This window comes from Callithrix jacchus, chromosome 6 (assembly GCF_049354715.1).
Source record: "Callithrix jacchus isolate 240 chromosome 6, calJac240_pri, whole genome shotgun sequence".
NCBI lineage: Eukaryota > Metazoa > Chordata > Mammalia > Primates > Cebidae > Callithrix > Callithrix jacchus.
This window is the reverse complement of record NC_133507.1, coordinates 67,307,753-67,328,683: the sequence shown is the minus strand read 5'-3', so window position 1 is coordinate 67,328,683 and position 20,931 is coordinate 67,307,753. Positions and strand designations below refer to the sequence as shown.

At 35.2% G+C, this 20,931-nt stretch overlaps 1 protein-coding gene across 6 annotated transcripts in view; it reads right to left on the bottom strand.

Annotated features, from left to right (window-relative positions):
- The window catches only part of KCNH7 (potassium voltage-gated channel subfamily H member 7), a 508,532-nt gene that overhangs the window by 2,948 nt on the left and 484,653 nt on the right, over nucleotides 1–20,931 (bottom strand). For 3 of the 6 annotated variants that reach the window (XM_035304674.3, XM_078327526.1, XM_078327527.1), the window contains 3 exons: nucleotides 15,019–15,187; nucleotides 7,904–8,096; nucleotides 6,125–6,533 (listed from right to left, as the gene is read on the bottom strand). In XM_035304674.3, the coding sequence (XP_035160565.1) occupies nucleotides 6,267–6,533; nucleotides 7,904–8,096; nucleotides 15,019–15,187 (629 nt within the window). In that variant the 3' untranslated portion in view covers nucleotides 6,125–6,266. Of the gene's footprint in view, nucleotides 1–6,124; nucleotides 6,534–7,903; nucleotides 8,097–15,018; nucleotides 15,188–19,887; nucleotides 20,140–20,931 lie in introns of those variants that run through there. The other 3 variants (XM_035304672.3, XM_035304673.3, XM_035304671.3) reach the window with 2 other exon arrangements.

Sequence of the window (20,931 nt, the reverse complement as noted above, 5' to 3'; positions counted from 1 at the left end):
CTACATTATGTGCATAAAAACTAGGAAATAGTATGTGTTTTGGTAGATTGTTTCATTTCGTATAAAGCATTCCAAGGTACTTCCTACTTAGCCAGATGTGAGCTGCTTTGTATCAGATGACTGACATTTTCAAGTGATTACACACATTCTTTTTGGAAATGTATTATTCTTTAACTGGTAAACATTCCGATGTAATACATTTTCCCACCAAAATTATAAAATGAAAATTTCAGCTAAAAAGAGGTAATATGCCTTTAATTGAAATCAGTAGGTGGCTAGGAGATAAAAACTAAAGAATCCTCAAGATTTATAATCTTATTTAACATTTGGAAGAAAGATGCCATATCATTTCAGTGCCTTTATAGGGGCCTTTGAGGAGCAAAGATTACTGAGCCTTTAATTTTCCCCAAAATAAGAATGATGAAAATGTGGAATTTTTTATATAGCTAAGCAATATATGTCAGTATAAATAATACAGTTTAAATGCTAACAGTTGTATTTTCCATATAAAAACATTAAAATATACAAGAGGAAGTACAAAGAATATAGGTTAAACATAGTGCTTTAAAACCACAGGTATACCAAATTATTTTACATCTTTCAAAATATAAATTAATGGAAGTCAAAGATGTAGTGACTATAATTTAGGGGATTTATCTAATTTTTGACATTAGCTTTCCAAGAATAACTACGTTAGTCTTGCCACTTCTCATAATAAGTACTGTTTTATTGGGAGTTTTTCTGTAATCTTGCTATTCTCATTTAAAAGTTTGATCACGAATGGTAGAGCAATGAAATTTGTCAATTGATTGTATGGTTCTGTGTTCTGAAAATTGCATTTCTATAGATGTTTTAATGTATTCATAGTAATAACATGTTTTAAATAACTTCTTGTTAGTCATCTCTCAATCTCCATGTAACAGTTTGTATATATAAGCCTCACAGTAGTTTCTTTTCATGCTTTTGTTTATTAATAATTCATGTCTTTCTGTTATTTTTTTGTATTTGACATTTAACCAAAATGTGTTTCTGCCACAAATGCATGTGATGAATTATTGTACTCGGGCACTGATCAATCACAACACTTAATACTGTACATTTAAAACATGATCCTTTAAGTTTGAAAAGTGGTTTAACATCACATCATTGTAAGTAGAACCACAGAAAAAAATTTGAATGGGAACACTTGAGGAATGAGGGAAAGAAGGATGAGCTATTGCAAACCTAGAAAAAACCGGAATGCAAACGTATAAACTATTGAATGGTGGACAAAGGCAATATTTGACAAATATAAGGATGCTTGTATACTGGCGTTCTGCTCTGAGCAACTAGATCTTTGGGAGGTATGTGAAAATGACTTTATCAATTTTTGTTATACAATATGAGTGTATGTGCTGGGTAAAGGAAAGAGCAACAGAAATGTTTTAGAAGACCTTAAATAGTGCTACTGCACTACCACCATATTTCACTATCTTTGTGATGATGCACAAGTCACACAATGATCTTATAGATTTACTGTAAGAAGAAATAACGTGCTTTATGGTTTACAAAGCATTTCTACTATATATTTCAGAGGATCCTCAACATACCCCTTCAAGATATGTTAGATGCTACCTCCATTTTTATAATTTTGGATACTGGAGCTTGCTTTGGGTTTGTCCCAAGAATAAATGGAGAAGGTAGAATTTGAGTTCAGGTTTACCACATTGAGTCCCCTGCCATTTCCACCATTCCACACAAGAGCTTAGCCAGTTTAAGACTGTGTAACGTATCTGTGCAATGGATGAGTGACCTAGGAGTCTGAAAAGAACCATTGCAACTGTAAAATTCTATTTTCTGTAAAAATAGATAATATATTTACTTTCAAAATTGTATTTTGTAAATGCATTTTCAGATATCCATCTAAGGACTAAATCATAGATCTAAAAAGGGACTTCCACAGTGAGCCAGCCTTTATAGAATACATTCTAGTAGTACTGATCGACAGATTACTTTCACATACTTGGCATGTAACATCGATTCAGAGTAGATATGTTTATAAGATTGATACTCTCACTATTATTATAAATAGTATTACTTTAAAGCTATAAACCTAATAGTGCAAAATACAATTAAGAGAAAACAACAGCTATATGTAGGTTTTTCTGAATCAAAAACTTATCTTGGTAACAGCTTTTTTTTTTTTTTTGAGATACTGCACATTGTGCAAAATCTAAATCTTGGGAAATTGTTCTCCTGACTGTTTTTAATGCCATGTTTCTGGATGAGGAACAAGGAACCCAGCATTTCTTTTAGCACCTAGTATGTGCCAGGCACTTTACTATATTTTATCTCATTTCTTCCTCAAGCTTCTGTGAGACAGGTACCATTATCTTATTTTTGGAGATTCAAGAAAAAGACTTGGGGAGGTGAATTAACTTGCTCAGTCACACAGCTATTGATAAATAACTGGTATTGGAACCCAAGTTGGTCTGACTGCAGAATCTATGCTTGCTCTTCTATATTGCTAATTCTCAAATTTTTAGTGTGTGTAAGGATCATGTCAGAGAGGGCTTGTTAAAAGATAATTGCTGGATCCCACCCCTAAAGTTTCTGATTTAGTAGATCTGGGGTGAGGCCAAGGACATGCATTTCTGCCAAGTCCCCAGGTGATGCTAGTACTGTTGGTTGGTGGACCACACTTTGATGACCACTGTCCTATATCATCCTATCGTCTAGTGCCTCTTCAAACTCACGTGATAGAGACATGCTTGTTTTACTGTAAAAATATAACTTGATTTTTTGATAATTTATAAAAACTTTGATTTTTATAAATAATTTACTTACATTTATTTATTTATTTTTTGTTTTAGCCATAGATAAGAACTTTAAAGACTCTACAATATTAAGTTATAAGTTAATGTTGCAGAATTGTTTTTAATCACAAAAGTAGTTTAGAGAAAAGATGCTGTTATTTAATGATAATTATTTTAGATATGCTAATAAGGTGATACATTTTATCATTAGATAATATATGATGGGGTTTGAAAATGACATTTGGATAAGAACATTTGTTTTCTAGTCATTTTAGAAACATTTGCTAAAGTTCAACCTGCAAAAGGACCTTGTAAGCAACTCTTACACAAACATATTAAACCTGACCCCAAATGCCCTGACCTACTTTCCATACTTCTGACTAGAAGAGTAAGATAGTTCTGCTGTGATGACCAGTACAGTATAATGGACTTAAGAAACTATTCTGTCCCAAATCTGCCCCCTGCCTTCCTATGTTTGTTGAATGAGTTATTATTAATTTAAAAACCCCATGAGAACATTGCTTCATCATTTATTATTCCTGGTTTTCTCAATTAATTAAAGAATGTGACTTCCCTATGGGGGAGAATGGTAAGTCTAAGTTTCAGCTCTGCCCGGCAATTAATAACAGCAGGAGAGCATCTGATCCAAACAAACTTTAGATTTTAAATGACATTTTATTTAGGCCAGGGGACTAGGTAACATCAGGTTTAGGAGGAAAGCAAAAGGTGTTATGTTGGTGCTTCTAATTACCTAGAAGGAAAGCATTTGGTACACTGCAATTATGATTGGCTGCAGCAGTTGACCTGGCCTCAGCATGATCCCTAGATGGAGAGCCAACAAAGGGTGGGAGATGATAGTACATTTAGACATTAGATCTTTGGCTGGGAAAGGGTATGAATTTTGTACATCAAGATAATTGCTTTGGTCATCTATAAGTCACTTTAGCCATTGAGTCTTCTGACATTAATGCCCACTAATCCCATCTTTATATTGCTCAGGCTCTTTTTAAGCTAATGTCCTGTAGGAAGAGACCTTCCTAATCCTGTCCAATTCTCTGAGGGTTAAGATTTTAATATAAGCAATTATGTGAAGGGATGAAGAAAAAGGTTTGTGTTGTGCTAGAATTTAAACAAACTGGATGCTTGCACACCATTCCCCATCTTCCTATTTCTTCATGCTTAGTTTTCATAAATATAAACAGAAGTTTTATGTGGAAGGCTGGATTTTATTCATGTCATACCAAATGTTGCAGCTGAGGCATTCATTAATCAATCAGATTTCAATACCTCACCTGCCAAATTCCTCTCTCCCTGTAAATGAACATTGTCTGGTGAATTCATTCTGAATGTTATTGGAACTTAGGCTGGCAATCCTTATGAAATTTGCTGCAGCTGCAAAAATGTGTCCCAGTATGGAAACAAAATCCCAAAATAGTCCTCTGAATCAGAGTTAGCCATTAATGGGACTTCTCTTCCCTGCTAGGCACCCACTGAATGTTTGTTGAATGAGGAACTGAAAGCATCAGTTAGCCCCTAAGTTTGTATCTGCATAACACCAAATAATTTGGGAAACTGGTTATAATTATTTACCCTTTTGTATAATAGTATATATTTGAATTGACTGGTCATTTTGCATAATCCACTTGAACATTTATGTTTTGGTTTTTCAAAAATTAAGCAGGAGTAAGAACAAGTTTGTGCTTACAGATTGCCTTCCACATGGATTACCAATTTATGTGACCATTTAAAAACATGCAGGGGGCAATCTAAGGTCACATTAATCACACTTTAAACAGTACAATAGTTTTTGTAAATTTAAATAAATAGCTTGCATTTGAAGCTGATTAACAGATCCGTGTCAAAGTTGGAAATCCTGAAGGGATAGAAATTCACCCATTTAATCTGCACAGATAAAATGTTCTTAATGGACTAAGAAACTTCCAATAAATTTAAATATTTTTGTTCTGAAAGAAAAGATATAATGGATCAGAGTTCATAATTTTTAAATTGAAAAATAAAATTTCTTAACTAGAACTTGACTGACCATAATCTTAAATTGTAACATTTTCTTCACCTTAATTTTATGAGAGACATATGCTCCCCACAAAAAAATCTAACAGTTGAAGATATTTTAATTGAACGATATATTTCATTGTATGTTCTGATATTCTGAGGTCAATATATATTCATTTTAATCCATGCATAATATATTTTTGTTTAATTTTTCAATTGGCAAAAGTGTTCGAATAACTAAAAACTGAAATTTTACTGATGTTATGTACATTTTCCTTCTAGGCACACTTTTTCCATAGCTGGAAGTACACATCGAATAACATATATTTAATGGAAGCTAGTTTTGCCATGCAAACCCACTGAAATCATACATTCTTTGAAAACTATGTATGTCCACTATTTTTTGTTTGTTTTTTGAGACGGGGGTCTCACTTTATTGTCCAGAATGGAGTGCAGTGGTGTGATCAAAGCCTCCTGCACTCTTGACCTCTTAGGCTCAACCCATCCTCCCACCCAAATCTCTCAAGTAGGTGGGATTATAGGTGTGAATTACCACACCCAGCTAATTTTTAAAAATTTTTTGTAGAGATGGGTTTTTGCCATGTTGCCCAGGCTGTACATTCATTATTTTGATCAAATTCGGGATTTCTTTAAAATTTGAATCACAAGAAAGCCGTGGATATCAGTTTATGTTGGTTACAGTTTAGCAGTTCTTAAGGAGACCACCCCCCAATAAAGCAAAATGAGAAATGTGTTTTTAAGCCTTCTAGGAAATGTGCCAGTGGAAAATACTTTAGATGGTTTGTGAATGTAATTAGTGACAAAATTTTAAATAGAAAGACCTTTGTTCTCATTAATTTGGCCTATGTTTAGTATTTGGAGATGGCTTCCTATACTGTGAGAGGTTTATAAATCAAACTTTGTATTTTTTCTTCCAGTGTGGAGGAATGAATGTAACTTTACACATCTTGATACAGAATGACCTGAATTTGTTTGCAAAAGTGACTAAGTTCCTTTTATCCCCCTGGAATTCCCATGAGTTGAGGATCATCTGAATCTGAGTTGCATCCAAGAACAGATTTATCCCTTGGTTTCTTATTTGCATGGAAGGCATTTTCATATCAAAGTACCGGTTTAGTAAAAGCAGTAAATAGGAGTCTCCATGCAAGAGAAATTGGAGTTTCCTAACATGCATGTGATTTAAAAAATAAAAATAAAAAATAAGGTGCCATGAGATGCTGGCAGTTTTAACATTTGGAACCAAAAGTTCTTATGTATATTTACATCCTAACTGCTCAATTTTACCTTACAAGCTTCAATTTAGGAAAATATACAGTACTTTTGCATATAGTGGTAACTTGTGAGCCCCTGAGTCAAGTAGAGAGGATTTAAATAGAAAAAGGAAAACAGCCATTAAAAGCACTTACATTGTATGTGGAGTAAATAGTACAAAATGAATTATTTCCCTGGAAGACCAGGATCAGAAACATGCCTATGAAGACCCAAGATTCCTACAGTGCTTAGGGATGATTCTGGCAAAGAAGGATGCCTAATTGGATGAAGGTACGTTTTTCTTTGCCGCAGATGAAGCTCTAAAGAGAGATCACTGTCTTGTTTTAAAAGTGAAGTCAAATTGTCTTCTGAAGCTGTATTCAGATGCACCCCACTTGAAAGGGATTCTTTGGATTTAAGTTTAGATTTTTCAAGGTCTAGAAATTCAGGACACTGATGGAAAGAAAACAAAACACATTTTTACAATTCACATTGATAGACAGTCATTGAACAGTATACTAATAAAAACTTAAGCGTTTTCTTTCCTCATTAATCTATATTTGATTAATGGTATTAGCCAACATTTCCCTCCTAAAATGAGTCAAGACATGGGAGACTGGTTATCAGTATAGATAATCCTAAACAAGCATTCCAAGAACTTTTATTTAACCTTGGAGCCAGATTTTTAAAATCAGATTTAAAAAGTATTATTTTACATTGAGTTTTCCAGATGAGTTAAAGTCACAATTTAAGACAAAATTGGGATGAGGAATAGGATCATTTGGTGAGTAAGAGGGTATCAGGAGGAAAGAAAAGATGGGAAGTCAAATCAGTCATCTCTAGTGAGGTAATATTACCTACAAATACTAAAAACGAAGAACGAAATAGATGGTTTTACATGTTTCCCAGTCATCCAAAACTAGGTAAATTAATTTCTACTTTCAGATTTTAAAAATAATGCATTATTTTTCTTTCTGGCACATTACCTTCTGTTATTAGTGTAGTTTCATTTTCCAGGGCAACTTAAATTCCCAAACATCTAAAAAAGTTTTACAAGGTTGTTCTATAAATCCTTATTTAAATCACTGTTCTTAGGTCCAGTTTCACTATAGTGTTTAACTAATTGAGACTAATTCCCAAAATAGAATTAAAAGGGAGCTAGACTACTCATATTAACATAATTCAAAAGGATCCTCTTTGAGGGCTTCAGACGCAGGAGAAAGGACTCTTTAAATTGCTTCTCTTACCATGTTTACCATCCAAGTGAAAAAAAAATTAGAGATCTCTGGTGATGGGTGGGGTACAGACAAGATTACTAGTCTGATGGCATTTGAAACTCCGGTCTAATCTGGCCAGCATGCTATTTCTCCTCCCCTTCCTTCCTGAGACCTCACCCAGCCTTTCTTTGGCACTGCAGCAAATTACAGATTTTTCTTTGAAGCTCTTATTGGACCCAGATTTTTCTCTAAAACCCTTTTTGGAACATAGAAGACTATTTCTTAGATTTCAAAGCTCTACTGCATGAAAATTTAAGCAGGTTGATCCTGTAAAAAAAAAAAAAAGGTTTTCTTTAAAAAAAAATGCTTATGTTTAAAATCATTATTCTACCTTCATTGTTCTTAAACTTTAAATGAATGTAGAAATCAGCGTGGGCTTGTTTAAAATGCAGATTACAGGGCCCATTTCCAGAAATTCGAATTGAGTAGAAACAGAGAGAGGGACAGAAATCTGTTTCCACAGCACCCCAAGTGACTCTGATTTAGGTGACTCATGGAAACATACATTTTGAAAGACACTCTTGATTGGATAGTATCCACACTCACTTGTGAGGATGGGCTGAAACTTCGGTCAGTTTTGATAGATGCTAACGGTTGACTGGTTCTCATCAGCCGGATGATGGGTCTCTGATACTCTGCTCCTGCTGTAACCATACTGTAGGCTGGGGGGACCACAGTGGTTTGTTTCTGCAGTAACTGTAAGATGGTCTGGATGTCAGTGGTCATTTGGGATTCCAGCCTGCAGAACAGATAGAAGTAGGGAAAGACAGTCCTAAAAAAGTCCAGGATTTCAAGAGTATTAAAAAAAAAATTCAGCACTACCAGCAAACAGAATTATGGCCTTGCTTTAAACAAGAAGGACAGGAGAGGGAGCACAGAGATTCTTTCCTGACGGATACTTACTGTGTATGTCTCACTAATGATTCTGATAAAGACTATTGTTTTCCTGCTCATATTAACAGTTAACAGAAAATCAGATGAACAAAATAGACTACATGTTTACTAACCTTCACTGATTTCAAAATGTAAAACACACTGAGAATTTGTTTTTAATCAGTAATTGTCTTTGCTTTTTCATTAGGTTTTACTTAGTTTCTTGTGAACATTTTATTGGCTCTGAAAAAGTAGATTGGTAGCACATTTATTTCATAACTGCAGCACCCAGGATAATTTCTTATGTGTTTTTACATTTATATTACCTTTTTTTTAGCCTTACCTTTTTCCTATTCATATTAAGTATTGTGTGTTATTCATTATATTCTTTAACATTTAATGCTATTAAATACTAAGTTCTTTTTCCCTCTGAATATGTCACGGCCTTTGGTATGTAAGAAGCATACAAAATTTGACTTCACTTGGTTCTAATGACCCATCTGGCCTGCAAAATACCAGTCTATTTTTTTCCCTAAAGCTCACAAGTAGCCAACTGGCCTGTTAATTTTATTCTCATTTTAAATTAAAATTTAAGGGAAAATAGCAAAATATAATTGGTCAGATTCCCTTATTTTGCATGTGTTAACAGCATTAAATACAGAGGAAATTTTGTGGACATAAGAACAGAAAATTTGGACCATATGCCTCTTTAGAAAATTCTTCTAACTGTTCACTTATTTGTGCTGTTTTGCCTCTGAATAAAAAATGGAAAGAAAAGGCCGGGCGCGGTGGCTCACACCTGTAATCCCAGCACTTTGGGAGGCTGAGGCAGGTGGATCACGAGGTCAAGAGATGGAGACCATCCTGGTCAACAAGGTGAAACCCCGTCTCTATTAAAAATACAAAAAATCATCTGGGCATGGTGATGCATGCCTGTAATATCAGCTACTCAGGAGGCTGAGGCAGGAGAATTGCCTGAACCCAGGAGGCAGAGTTTGCGGTGAGCCAAGATCACACCATTGCACTCCAGCCTGGGTAACAAGAGCGAAACTCCGTCTCAAAAAAAAAAAAAAAAAAAAAAAAAGTAAAATCATAGGATTGATTTTGCCCACTTAAAGTCATTCTTGTTTGTAGAATTCAAAGTAGAAATTAGTGTTTAATTTGATAGACAACATAAACCTGGAAAACATGAGAAAATATCTTTTTTTTAGTTTTTGATATTTTGATATTAACACTCCAAATCTTCCTTCTAAGAATCATAACACATTATTCTTACAGTTTTTCTATAGTTGGTAAATATAGCCATACAGCTTTGTGTCTTCTAAACCAATAGCTATGAATTATACATGACTTTGCAAACGTCATTTTTGCAAATGTCAAAAACATACACTGAAAAGGGAAAAATTGAGTTATCAACTGGTTTATTTATCTACTTTTGTTACCTAAGGGTCTGATCTAATTTTTATGCTTCCAACTAAACTGAGCAGACCCATTAGTTCACTGTTATGTGTTATACATATCTTTCTTTCATTTTACTCTTCAAGTCCCAGCTTATATATTATCTGTACTCAAAAAATCTTTCCTTAGTTATCTCATCAAGAATTACTTTCTCCTCTGAGCCTCCAAAGAAAATTCTACATTCATATGTCATCATAAACATTTCTGTACAAATGTATTCCATCACTAACAGCATTCAGTTGTGAGTGGCTTATGCAATGTCTATTAGAATTGAATGTAAAAAGGATTTTAGCGGAAAGACTGGCAGAAGAATTGCATCAACAAGGGAGTTTCAAAACCAAAAATGAGTCAAAAATTATGGTGACGCTTTTGTCATATAAATCCTTTGCCAAACAGGAGCTGTCTCTGAGAAATAATATCTCTTTATCATGGATTCTACCTATTTGAATAGGGTTTATGAGGAACAAAGCTATTGGAAGGTGAGGCTTCAGCATCCACACGTCCAGTAAGTGCAGCCCACTGCCATGAGTGGGACTCAGGCACATGACAGCTCATGTGCAGGTAAAGTGGCTAGTGCAGGGTGAGGACAGAGACTGTGTCAGTATAAATTAGATAACAGCATAGCCCATCTCTGTCAACTTGACATTATTGTTTGTTCCAGGAAAACTTTGAGAAAAATAAAACTACACTAATAACTAACTTTGCTACTTCAGGAAATGTCTATAAATTGCCTTATTAGAGACAGTAGGCTGTTCATCTCAACAAATAATTTTTAATCAAACTTTATTTATCAAGACTCGCTTCAAGTTCCTCAACTTACTGTGTCCATTAGTCCTAAAGTATATCATAAACTTTGCCCAATTCCAAGTTTATATCATAAACTTTGTGTTCTCCACTCTGAAAGGCCCAGACTCCAGTCCTATAAATATTCTGCTTCTCATTTCCCTTTTGAGATATCACTTACACTCTGTCCAGATGGCAGAATCTCTTTCTGCAGTAATTCTGAATACTTAATTTTGTTTTATTAACTAGTTGTTAGATATAGTCCAACAAAAGGGAGAAGTTTACTGGTAAGTTTTTTCTATGCATAGGGTTGTATTTCTGTGTTTATTAAGCTAAGACAAGGGTCTGTTAGCTTAATAAGAATGGACTCTTGGGCCAGGCACAATGGCTCATGGCTGTAATCCCAGCACTTTGAGACGCCAGGGTAGGTGGATCACTCATCCTCAGGAGTTCGAGACCAGCCTGGGCAACATGGCAAAACTCTATCTCTACAAAAAGTACAAAAACTAGCAAAGTGTGGTGGTGTGCATCTGTGGTCTCAGCTACTCAGGAAGCTGAGGTGGGAGGATGGCTTGAACCTGGGAGATCACAACACTGCACTTTTGTCTGGGTGACAGACTACAGAGACAGACCCTATCTAAAAAAAAAAAAAGAAAAAGAAAAGAGAACTCTTCTATTGAGACTAAAAGGCCTGCTTTAGGAATTACAGCAAATTTAAAATAAATCCAGCTTGTTATTTAAAAGCGAAAATAACATAGTTTTAGAACTTTTTCTTCTGTCAGCATCATTATAAAGCTGTGTAAAGTGAATAATTTCATTTCATTCACTCATTCAGAGACCCACAATGTACCAGGCACAATGTTAGGTAGGAGGGTGAGGGAAGAACATGATAATGAACAAACATGAAATCTGATTTCACATTGCTAACAGGAACTAACCACTTAGGAAAGACAAATGAAGGGAATGCATAAATAACCACAACACTAGGCAAAACAAGTGCTCAATGCCATACTAGAGACATGTAGATAAATTGCTCTGTGTGTAATTGAAGGAGTCATTCTAACAGTTTTTACATTTTCTAGTGCTTCCCTACTCAAAGTATGTGTTGTGTTTGTGTGTGTGTGTGTGTGTGTGTGATGGAGTCTCACTCTGTCACCCAGGCTGGAGTGCAGTGGTGCAATCTTGGCTCACTGCAACTTCCACCTCCTGCGTTCAAACAATTCTCTGCCTCAGCCTCCAGAGTAGTTTACAGGCACCCACCACCACATCTGACTAATTTTTGTATTTTTAGTAGAGATGGGGTTCTACCATCTTGGTTAGGCTGGTCTTGAACTCCTGATCTTGTGATCCACCTTTCTCAGCCTCCCAAAGTCCTGGGATTACAGGCATGAGCAACCGCGTCCACCAAAGTGTGCTTTTTAGATCAACAACACTGGACATTGCTGGGGGCTTGTTAGAATGTGGAATCTCTTCCAACTAGGGCTTTTAACTTGGAATCTGCATTTTAATAAGATCTCCAAATGATTCAAATACACATTGAAATTCGAGACACAGTGCTCTAGGATCAGGTCTTAAAGATTTACCTAAATGGGTATATCTGCAGGCGTAACATATAAATATAGAAGAACATTTCTTATGTAAACCTTTAACCGTATCAATCATATAGGTTGATCAGTCATTGAAGCAGAAAAGAAGTGGTAGTAAGGACCTTTCAAGATAGACCATTTTATTTGTTTTTATTGTATTTTGTACTTAATATGTGTATTTGAATGAGACAAATGGTGTAGGAATTTACAGTTCTACATTTAAACACATGCCAAAGTTAAACAGGGTAGACCCAATTCTAGAAAACTCTTTCCTTTGTGTAAAGTAGAAGTCTGGGTTGAGCTGCCCCCTTCAAACTTTTTTGTACACATTTAGCTTGTAGAATAAAATAGAGGTGAAAGTTTGTTAGAAACAGCAGTAGAGTAAAAATGTAATATTTTGGATTTTTAAAATCCAAAACAAGCAAAAGAAAAAGTCTGTGAAAATATCAGAGATAATTGGAAACAAATGTCAAAGAAGATGTAGTATTGGTGGTAGTGTCAACCTGAATAATGAACAGAGGCACTCTAAAAGGAAAAGACATTTATATGGGAATATGCAATGCAATAGGAATATTCATGTCATAGTAAACTATGCACTCATTCTGTGAGGTAAAGACAGATATTTTTTAAAGAAAAATTGGGGAAGACTGCATGATTGTTTTGAAACGATTATTCTTGGCTACAAAGGTCAATAACAAGGGTGACGCTGGGCCGAGATTGGACAGGCAGTTTCTGGTCAGATGCCCTTGCAGAAGTACTTTTTGTGTAAGGTTGCAGTGGCTTCTGTGCAAGGTTGTGGTTTTTATAGAGTCTTCGTGAGCGCTTTTGTTATCAGGCACACAACCCTCTCTTCCTGGCCTTCCCCAGCTCTCTTTGTCAGGGTTTTTCTAACATTAATGTCTCTGTTTTGATGTTGACGACTTTCACAGCACCAATTCAAAACATCTTCAGGAAACACATACTGATATCGGGAACATGTCAAAAAGAGATTTAATTGCACTTTGTGGAAAAGTTTTATGTAGTAATAGCAACTTACTAATGTAATAAAATAGCAATAAAAATTTTTATTACTATTGGGTGATTGCACACCAAATGGATCATAGATAAATGTGCCTTTAAAAGTTTACATTTTTAGACCCAGGACATATTGAAAACAAATGTCTTAAGCAATGATGACTTATCCTAGCAGCAGTGACTGGCACCCATGACAGAGCAACCAGGTGATTCTAAAAATCTCAATTTTAGTTCTGATGAAAGGTCCAAGCCAGAAACTATATGTAGAGTAGGAGAATACACTCAGATGAACATCAGTAATAGAAGTGAAGTTCCTTGTTAATCAAATTTTACCTAGCTGCAGGTACAACATCTTCCATTTTGTATAGCATGGGTAGGTCCCATTTATATTATTTTAGTCCTTACAGTAGCATTGTAAGTAGGTATGAGTCAAAGTAGGCAATGGGGGAAAATTTAAATGATTTGACCCAGTCATCTTGTAAGTCATTAAGAAGCAGACTTAGGACCTTTTCCTATGCTCACCAATTGCAAGTACAGTGACAGCATTGTGCTAAATAAATCCCTGCTGCCTTTGTCATTCATTCACTCGTGTGTTCAGTGACAATAAACAACATGGACAAAATGCACAAAAAATTTTAAGCATAGTGAATAAATCAGTAGTTTATACTATCTAGGCAGAACTCATAGATGTGTTAAGTACAGATGAGTAAGCAAGCAGCTTGTTAAATATGGCAGAATTCGTAAGATATATTAAATACAGACAGCATGCTAGTAACCTGCCAGGCATATCAAAGATAGAACTATGTAACAAACAAGAGTGTGGCTTATACATAGAGATGGAAAGAGCAAATTATTCTCATGTCACCTCTAGGCAAACAACTGTCATCCCAAAACGTGGTCACCCATTGGTGATACATACCAGTATCATCGCATTCTGGCTCCATGTGTGCTGTACCTGTGAAAGGCTGATGAAACACATGGCTGTTGAGCTGGCTAGCTGGAAAGCCACAGCTGAGGTCACGTATATTATAGCTTGTATCCTTGTTATGGAGCAAGTGTGTGCCACTGGCACAGGACATTATTTTTGTCTGAAGGCCTGCAAACCTCAACTCTGGTCTTGGTAACTTCAATATATTACGGCAAATACACGAACATTGTATAAGTCAGAATTGGGGTAATGCAGTCCTTTCACCATGCTTGTGCATATTTGAAATGTGTTAATTACCCCATATGGTTTCCATCTTCTCTCATTTGTGCTTTAAATTGATTTAATAAATCTTGTGATTAGAGCATTTTAATTTAGTCATTGCAGTTTTTTTTTTTTTGTCTGGGACTGCTGGAATATCTTGCCTGGTGGTGAACTAAAAGAAACCACCCAGACTTAGGGGAAGGGATTACCTCCTCCCTAAACTGAAATGTATTCTTCATGTTAAGTGGTTTAGATCAAAGGGGAAGGAAACAAGAAACTCTGTGGGATTTTCAATTCAATTACATTTTTTGACAAGCTGACTGAATAAGTGAAAGTTTAAATCACTTTGTCAGTATTTTTTAAATGCCCTAACACATAACCAAGCTTCCAGGGACATACAAAAAAGTGTAAAACGAGGATTAAAAGAGGAAGGGTGTTAGGTTATGAATTCATTAGGAATTATCTTGAGAGGGGAGGAGGGGGCTTTCTAAGGCAGCCAGTGCTGGTGAAATACTAATTGGATGACAAGTAAAGAAAAAAATAGGATTTATGCTGCCAGAAGTATCAAGTGTTCTAAATAAACGCTCCTTTCAACACAAATTGTTAATTCTGTCAACTTCTAGTCTTATTTTAAAGAAGTAAGTGTATACAGAAATTATGAGATTATGGCAAGAAGAATCTTCCATTTGTAAGGAGTAAAACTGTACCCATGCAAAAGCTTGGGTTATGCTCTCCTTTTGCCCTGTCGCTGCTTATACCTGTTAAGTTGTTCCTGAAGCAGATCTAATCTTTGTTCCACTTCCCCATATGTGAGGTCACTTTCGGTTTCAGAGATACCCCAGGCAGCTCGCTGCTGTGCAGATGAACTGGAGTCTTCAGGCTGGGGATGTGCATTTTCTCGTTCCCAGCTTCTCATGTCAGTGATGTCTGCGGAAAACAGCAAGATGGATGTCAAGCCTCTTAGGTGCCTTTTTGTGTCAATAACACATAGATATCCACAAGACAAGCTGGAAAGGATTGGAGTATAACCTGAGAGACAGAACAAAAGTGTTCAGTGATGTGTCCAGGGGCCACGACCAATTGGTAACAGAGTCCCACTCTCACTCTGCTGGCCCTACCTCCCATATCAATTTCCATGTGAACAAAAACATGTAGCAGGTCCTGAGTGTTGATTAGGATTTTGTTTTCTTTCTGTTTGTGCTAGGAAAAGAGAAGAACAGCCAAACCAAAACTAATTAGAGAGCAATAATTCTGTGCTTTTCTATTAGGAAAGCAGCAGCATAATTTGTTTGCACTGCATTACCTAGGGTTTAAGATTTTTAGGCCTCTTTTCCACAGGATAAGTTGCATAGATATGACAGAGTGGGCGCAAGAAAAGAGCCTTAGAGAAGTGCTGATCTTCAGGGGGATTCCCTTCAGCCAGCCCAACTCAAATACAGCCAAGGGCCCTAAGCCATGAAAAATGGGAAGAGTCTAAAAAGTCCCTGGGTCCCCAGCTACTTTTTCATGTTTTCATGCTTTCTTGTAGCCCCTTCTGTGCTGCCCTTTACTATAATTGCATTGTTTTCTAGTATGTTTTTCTTGTGGTTCTTTTATTTTAAATATTGCTATGTAACTCTACTTTAAAATAAACTATTTGTTCAGGTCTACTATTAAAATGTTCTAAGTGTCTATTATGGGCCAGACACTTGATAAATACAGAGGAATTAAGGAGAAAGGAGGCCATAGATCCTGAACTTGAAGAATTCAGTCTAACAGGGTTGTGATCACTTTTACATAGATATTCATTTTCTAAACTTCTTTTAATTTCCTATTTCTCCTACAATCTCTATTTTTAAGCTGTCAACGTTTGGGGGCAAATATGTCCTTCCCCCCTCATTTTTGTCATACGTTTTGGATGCTTTTGCTGATCTCTTAACCTCTAAGAATGATTAACCAATTGGAAAGTAAGATTCATGAGAAATACTACTGGAGCTGGGAGTCGACTTTGGAGATGAATGAGAAACATTTTTCTTCACTGGGAGGGCTAGTAGGAAGGAAAGACTATCTAAAGCTGGTATTCATTTTCACATGGAAAGAGATTTGAATACAGAAAGTGATTTTGTTTTGATAGAAAGGCTTAAAAAAACTTGACAAGTATCTATGATTAAACACTGAGAAAAGTTATGTAAAGTTATGGAGTTCTTGGCTATTTAAATTTGGACAGAAAGCAACTGAATTGGGTAGGATTAGCTATGATTTTAGAAATAGAAAACAAGACCATTGGACGTCTCAAAGTTCCTTCCTTTCCTACAGTTTCTCCAGGGGTAGTTTAAATGCATCCCCTTTTCTCCAAGTAGAAGACAGACATGTCGATATTCTTTCTTCATGGTTTTCCTCTCACTCACTATCTTTTATCATTGAATATACAGAAATTTCTCAAATGAGGTGTCTATAATTTCTGCCTGAGTAGGGTGAGGCTTAACAAAGGAATTAGCATATCCAAAGTCAGCATTAGGAAAATATAGAATAAGAGTTCCTTCTTGGGCAGAAATGGCTAACAGACCTCAGAAGGCTTGCTTCGAATTCCAGAAAGACTCTTCTTGACTACATCTTTCTTACTATAGGGATCCTGGTTTCATTATTTAAAGTGGCAGTTTACCATTTCTTTTGACATTTTACCAAATGTGGCAAAATATATGTGAACCAAATAAGATATTGTTGGAGTTTTAAGCCATTTATCTGCAGATTTTCACTGAGAAGTAGTATTTGTTATTTACAGACATTTGAACCTGTTTAAAATGCAAAACAATAATGTCTTACCAAACTGAGTTTTAAAGATTGGACCAACAATGCTAAATAAACCTCCAGAGTGTCTATATAAATGGTTTAGTGATGCTGATGCTTGTCGCTGTCTAGTCTGCTGCTAGCCAGTTAATGTAAAAAATCTTTCTTTGGAGAAAACAAGAACTAATAAGATTGAAGTTACATGTTATGATCACAGGTTTTGTGTAAAGAAAGCTTACAGCATTTCTGCCTATGTTTAACAGCTCTCTTCTTCCAAATGATATAAAATAAATTGATTTTTAAATGACAATGGTGAATCACATGCAATGAATTATGGAGGATTATATGTTTTCTTCAGGGATCAAAAAAAAAAGAATTACCTTATTAGAAATGAATGAAATGTACACTCTTATGGTATACATATAATTCCATGATTATAATTTACTCTTTTATTAAAATCTGAAGATATGTAATTAGCTTGTTTTAACAGCAATATAAAAAATGAGGAGTTCAAAGGGGGAAATCCTGGTTAGTGATCTTAATCAAAGGAACATCCTTGTAGACACTTTCTAAATATAGCTCAGAAAGAATCTGCACTTGGTTGCCTTGGAAAATGTTGCTATAGTTGCAAGACACATTTCTGGAAATGGATGAACAGAAAGTAAACTTCACTTTGCTCTGAGTAGACAATTTTCCTAGAGTCAACTTTTGACCTCAATCTAAGTAGCAACAGAGTCCATTTAATTTGTTCTCTTTTCATTTTAGTTTTGCCTAAATGTGCCCCTCTGTTGGATTCAGCATTACAAATGTCGGGAATTTGAGTGAGTGAAATTTCCTATTGATAGCGAAACTAAAATTTGCAGGGGTTTAGTAGTTTGATCTGCAGCATTGACAAGTCACACCTCATTTATTAATGCAGTATGTCACCTTAAAGATCATTAGGGAATGAAATTTGCAGTGAATAAAATTTTAGAATTCCCCATTGGTTAATGATACTAATTAGCCAGGCTAACCATGTGTCACACTGATTGAAGCTATATGATTGACATCAATTCAATTGACCTGCATATTTAGCTATACATTCTCAAGATAACTATTATTTGAATAGGGATTACCCTGTAAATTTTTTAATATTAGAATATATAGGTATTAAATTTGTTAGAATACTATATTTGCATATATGGAAAAGCTAATTAAAGAAAGTTGGAAGAGGTAGCAAAGAAAAGTATAAGAAGAAGGGCCTGAGAATTCATTGTCAGAGAGAGTCATTATACAGTCAGAAAATCCCCAAACTATATCTTTAATAATTTGCCACCTGAAACTCTAAAACTCAAGAGGAAAAAAACAAGCAATTTTTTAGGTTCACATTATGTTGACCTTTGGAGATGGTAGAGATGGTTCAGCAAGTTCTTCAGAACTTCTGACTTCCATAATACAACCTGTTTCTATTTTTAGCACTTCCCAGAATCCATTTTCATAAATAACTAAAATAGGACATTTGGTAATCACATTTAATATTCCATTCTTCCTTTGTGATAAATGAGGTACTATTTTCATTCACTTCATCAAGCTTTTAGATCGTCCAGAGAACACTTGCATATATTCTTGGCTTACTTCAATGTGGGGTCATGAAAAAGTGGATGTGACATGATAGAGAGAGCAACTCTTGCAAAATATAAAGCCTAAACATCCTAGATTCAATAAAATCTTTGTAGCTAAATATGATATTTTGGAATAATGAGGATAAGTAATATTTACTTACTCTGCATTAATGTACTAATTTTGCTATCCTACCAAGCCTAGAACTTCCTATTTTCCCTTCATTTTTTAAATATTCTTTTGATGCTTTGTTAGGCTTTCTTAATCTTTATATTTCTATACATCCAGGGATATATTAAACTATTAAAACTTGAAAAGTAAAGCCTGTGAGAGAATACTAACAGTTGGGGACTTTATTTCAGAAAAAGTACTTTACATGTTATCTTAATAACCACAGCCTAGTTGGTTAAATAATAGTATTCCTCTTTTAATGATGCTAAAACTGAGTCTTGGTGGGTTTGATCAAATCATTTACCCAAAGACATAAAGGGAGCGAGTGTCAGAGCTGCACCTGGAACCCAAGCAGTCTGACCCCCACCTGTTACTGGTACTACTTACTAGGTAGATCTGTAGATCTAGCCTCTGGTATGCTAAAATAGTTTTTCTTCCATGTAATAGTTCTTTATGTTTTTCAGAATTTCTCATTTTTATCATTAAACCTGCAGCTACTAATCAAGCATTATTACTCAACTCATGCACACTTCCTACAACAAAATCTATTCATTTGGGTATTCCTTTTGGTAGGGATGCTAAACCAGAGTTGGATTCAAGACCATACTCTATTTCAAGCCATTTTTCCTAATCTTTCTCATATTTTCTGTAAAATTAAATTTATTTAGCATGTATTACAGTGTGATTGCATTAGCCTTTCATAGTATAATATTATAAGGTTGGGGGTGAGAAATGGGTACAAAAGATACATATAAAGGACCAATTGGTTAGCTGACTGAAAATACTCATTGATCCTCTCTCCCCATTGAAATCACTACAACAGACTTTCCCACAGTTTTCTACCTGACATTATATTGAGTCTGGTTAGTCATGAAAACCTCTCACGCTGGAAGTTTTTGGGCATAATTACCACTTGTTTTAGAATAGTGCGAACACTTGGTAGATGATCTGAAATCTGAATGCTTCACGAATATTTCATGAAGATGAAAACAATTAGATTAACATGTGTCAGTACAGTTCTTAATTTGTAAAAAGTCACCATTTGTGATTAGCACTGAAGAGAGATCATCTGATGTCTAACTCTGGATTACCTTTGCAAGAGTGACTTCTTTTATCTATGTGCATTCTTCCTGAGGTGGGCACTGTTTCTTCAAAATCGAGCCCAGATGCTTTCCCTATTCCTGGAGAAGAATCTACTATTCCTGAGAAGAGCGGCTTTTGTTCATCATCAATGGAGGAGATGAAAGATGACGATCTGCTTTTTTTTTCTTCAAAGTGTCTCTTGGAACTCTGATAATGTCTTATGGTATCTGCAGAGTCTTCAGGATCATTTGTACTGTTTTCTTTGCCAAAATATATCAAAGAAAAGTTATTTTATAGCAGATAATTAAATGTGAGACTGTATGCATATTACACTACCTAGCTGTATATAAACTATGTATATATAGTTTATATATAGCTTTCTCCTATTGAAAATGTAGCTACTTGGATACTTAAGTTTTTAAATTCAAGGGTTATTAGATTATCTTAGTGAAATAAATTATTCATTTCAAAATTAAAAGAATATTTACAATAGTATTAATATTTATGTATCAGAAGAAAACTGTAGGATAACTTACAAACTTGTTTAATTTGCTCAACAGTTATTTGTATTCTGAGAATCTGGTACACTGTTTCTTTAGGGAAGTGAAAAAGACAAGGGAAAATGGGTCCCAATTTTAAAATATCACGACTATGCAACTTGTTACTTGTTTCTTTTTAACCTCCACGTCCTATCATCTGTTTCATTTGCTCTTTCATTGCAAAGGTCAAAATTGGAAGCCTCCTTGTAGTAAAAGGCTGGCAGGCTGAATTTCAACCTTAGTCTGATGCATGTAATGGCCTTGGCATTCCAGGAAGTTTGGTTGTGTAGCATAAGGTAAAGAATATAAAGCTTAAATACAGTAATTAAGGTAGGTTTTACCTAATTACATTAATGCTGGTAGTACATATTGGTTGTTTTATACTGAAATGTCAGAATAATTTCAGTCCTGAAGGTTGTGTTAGAACATATTTCAGCAGGAAAAACTCAAAGAGACAAATCCAAGAACTTGTTTCTATTAGTGTCCTGGGGAGACAGTATAATTCTCCATCTG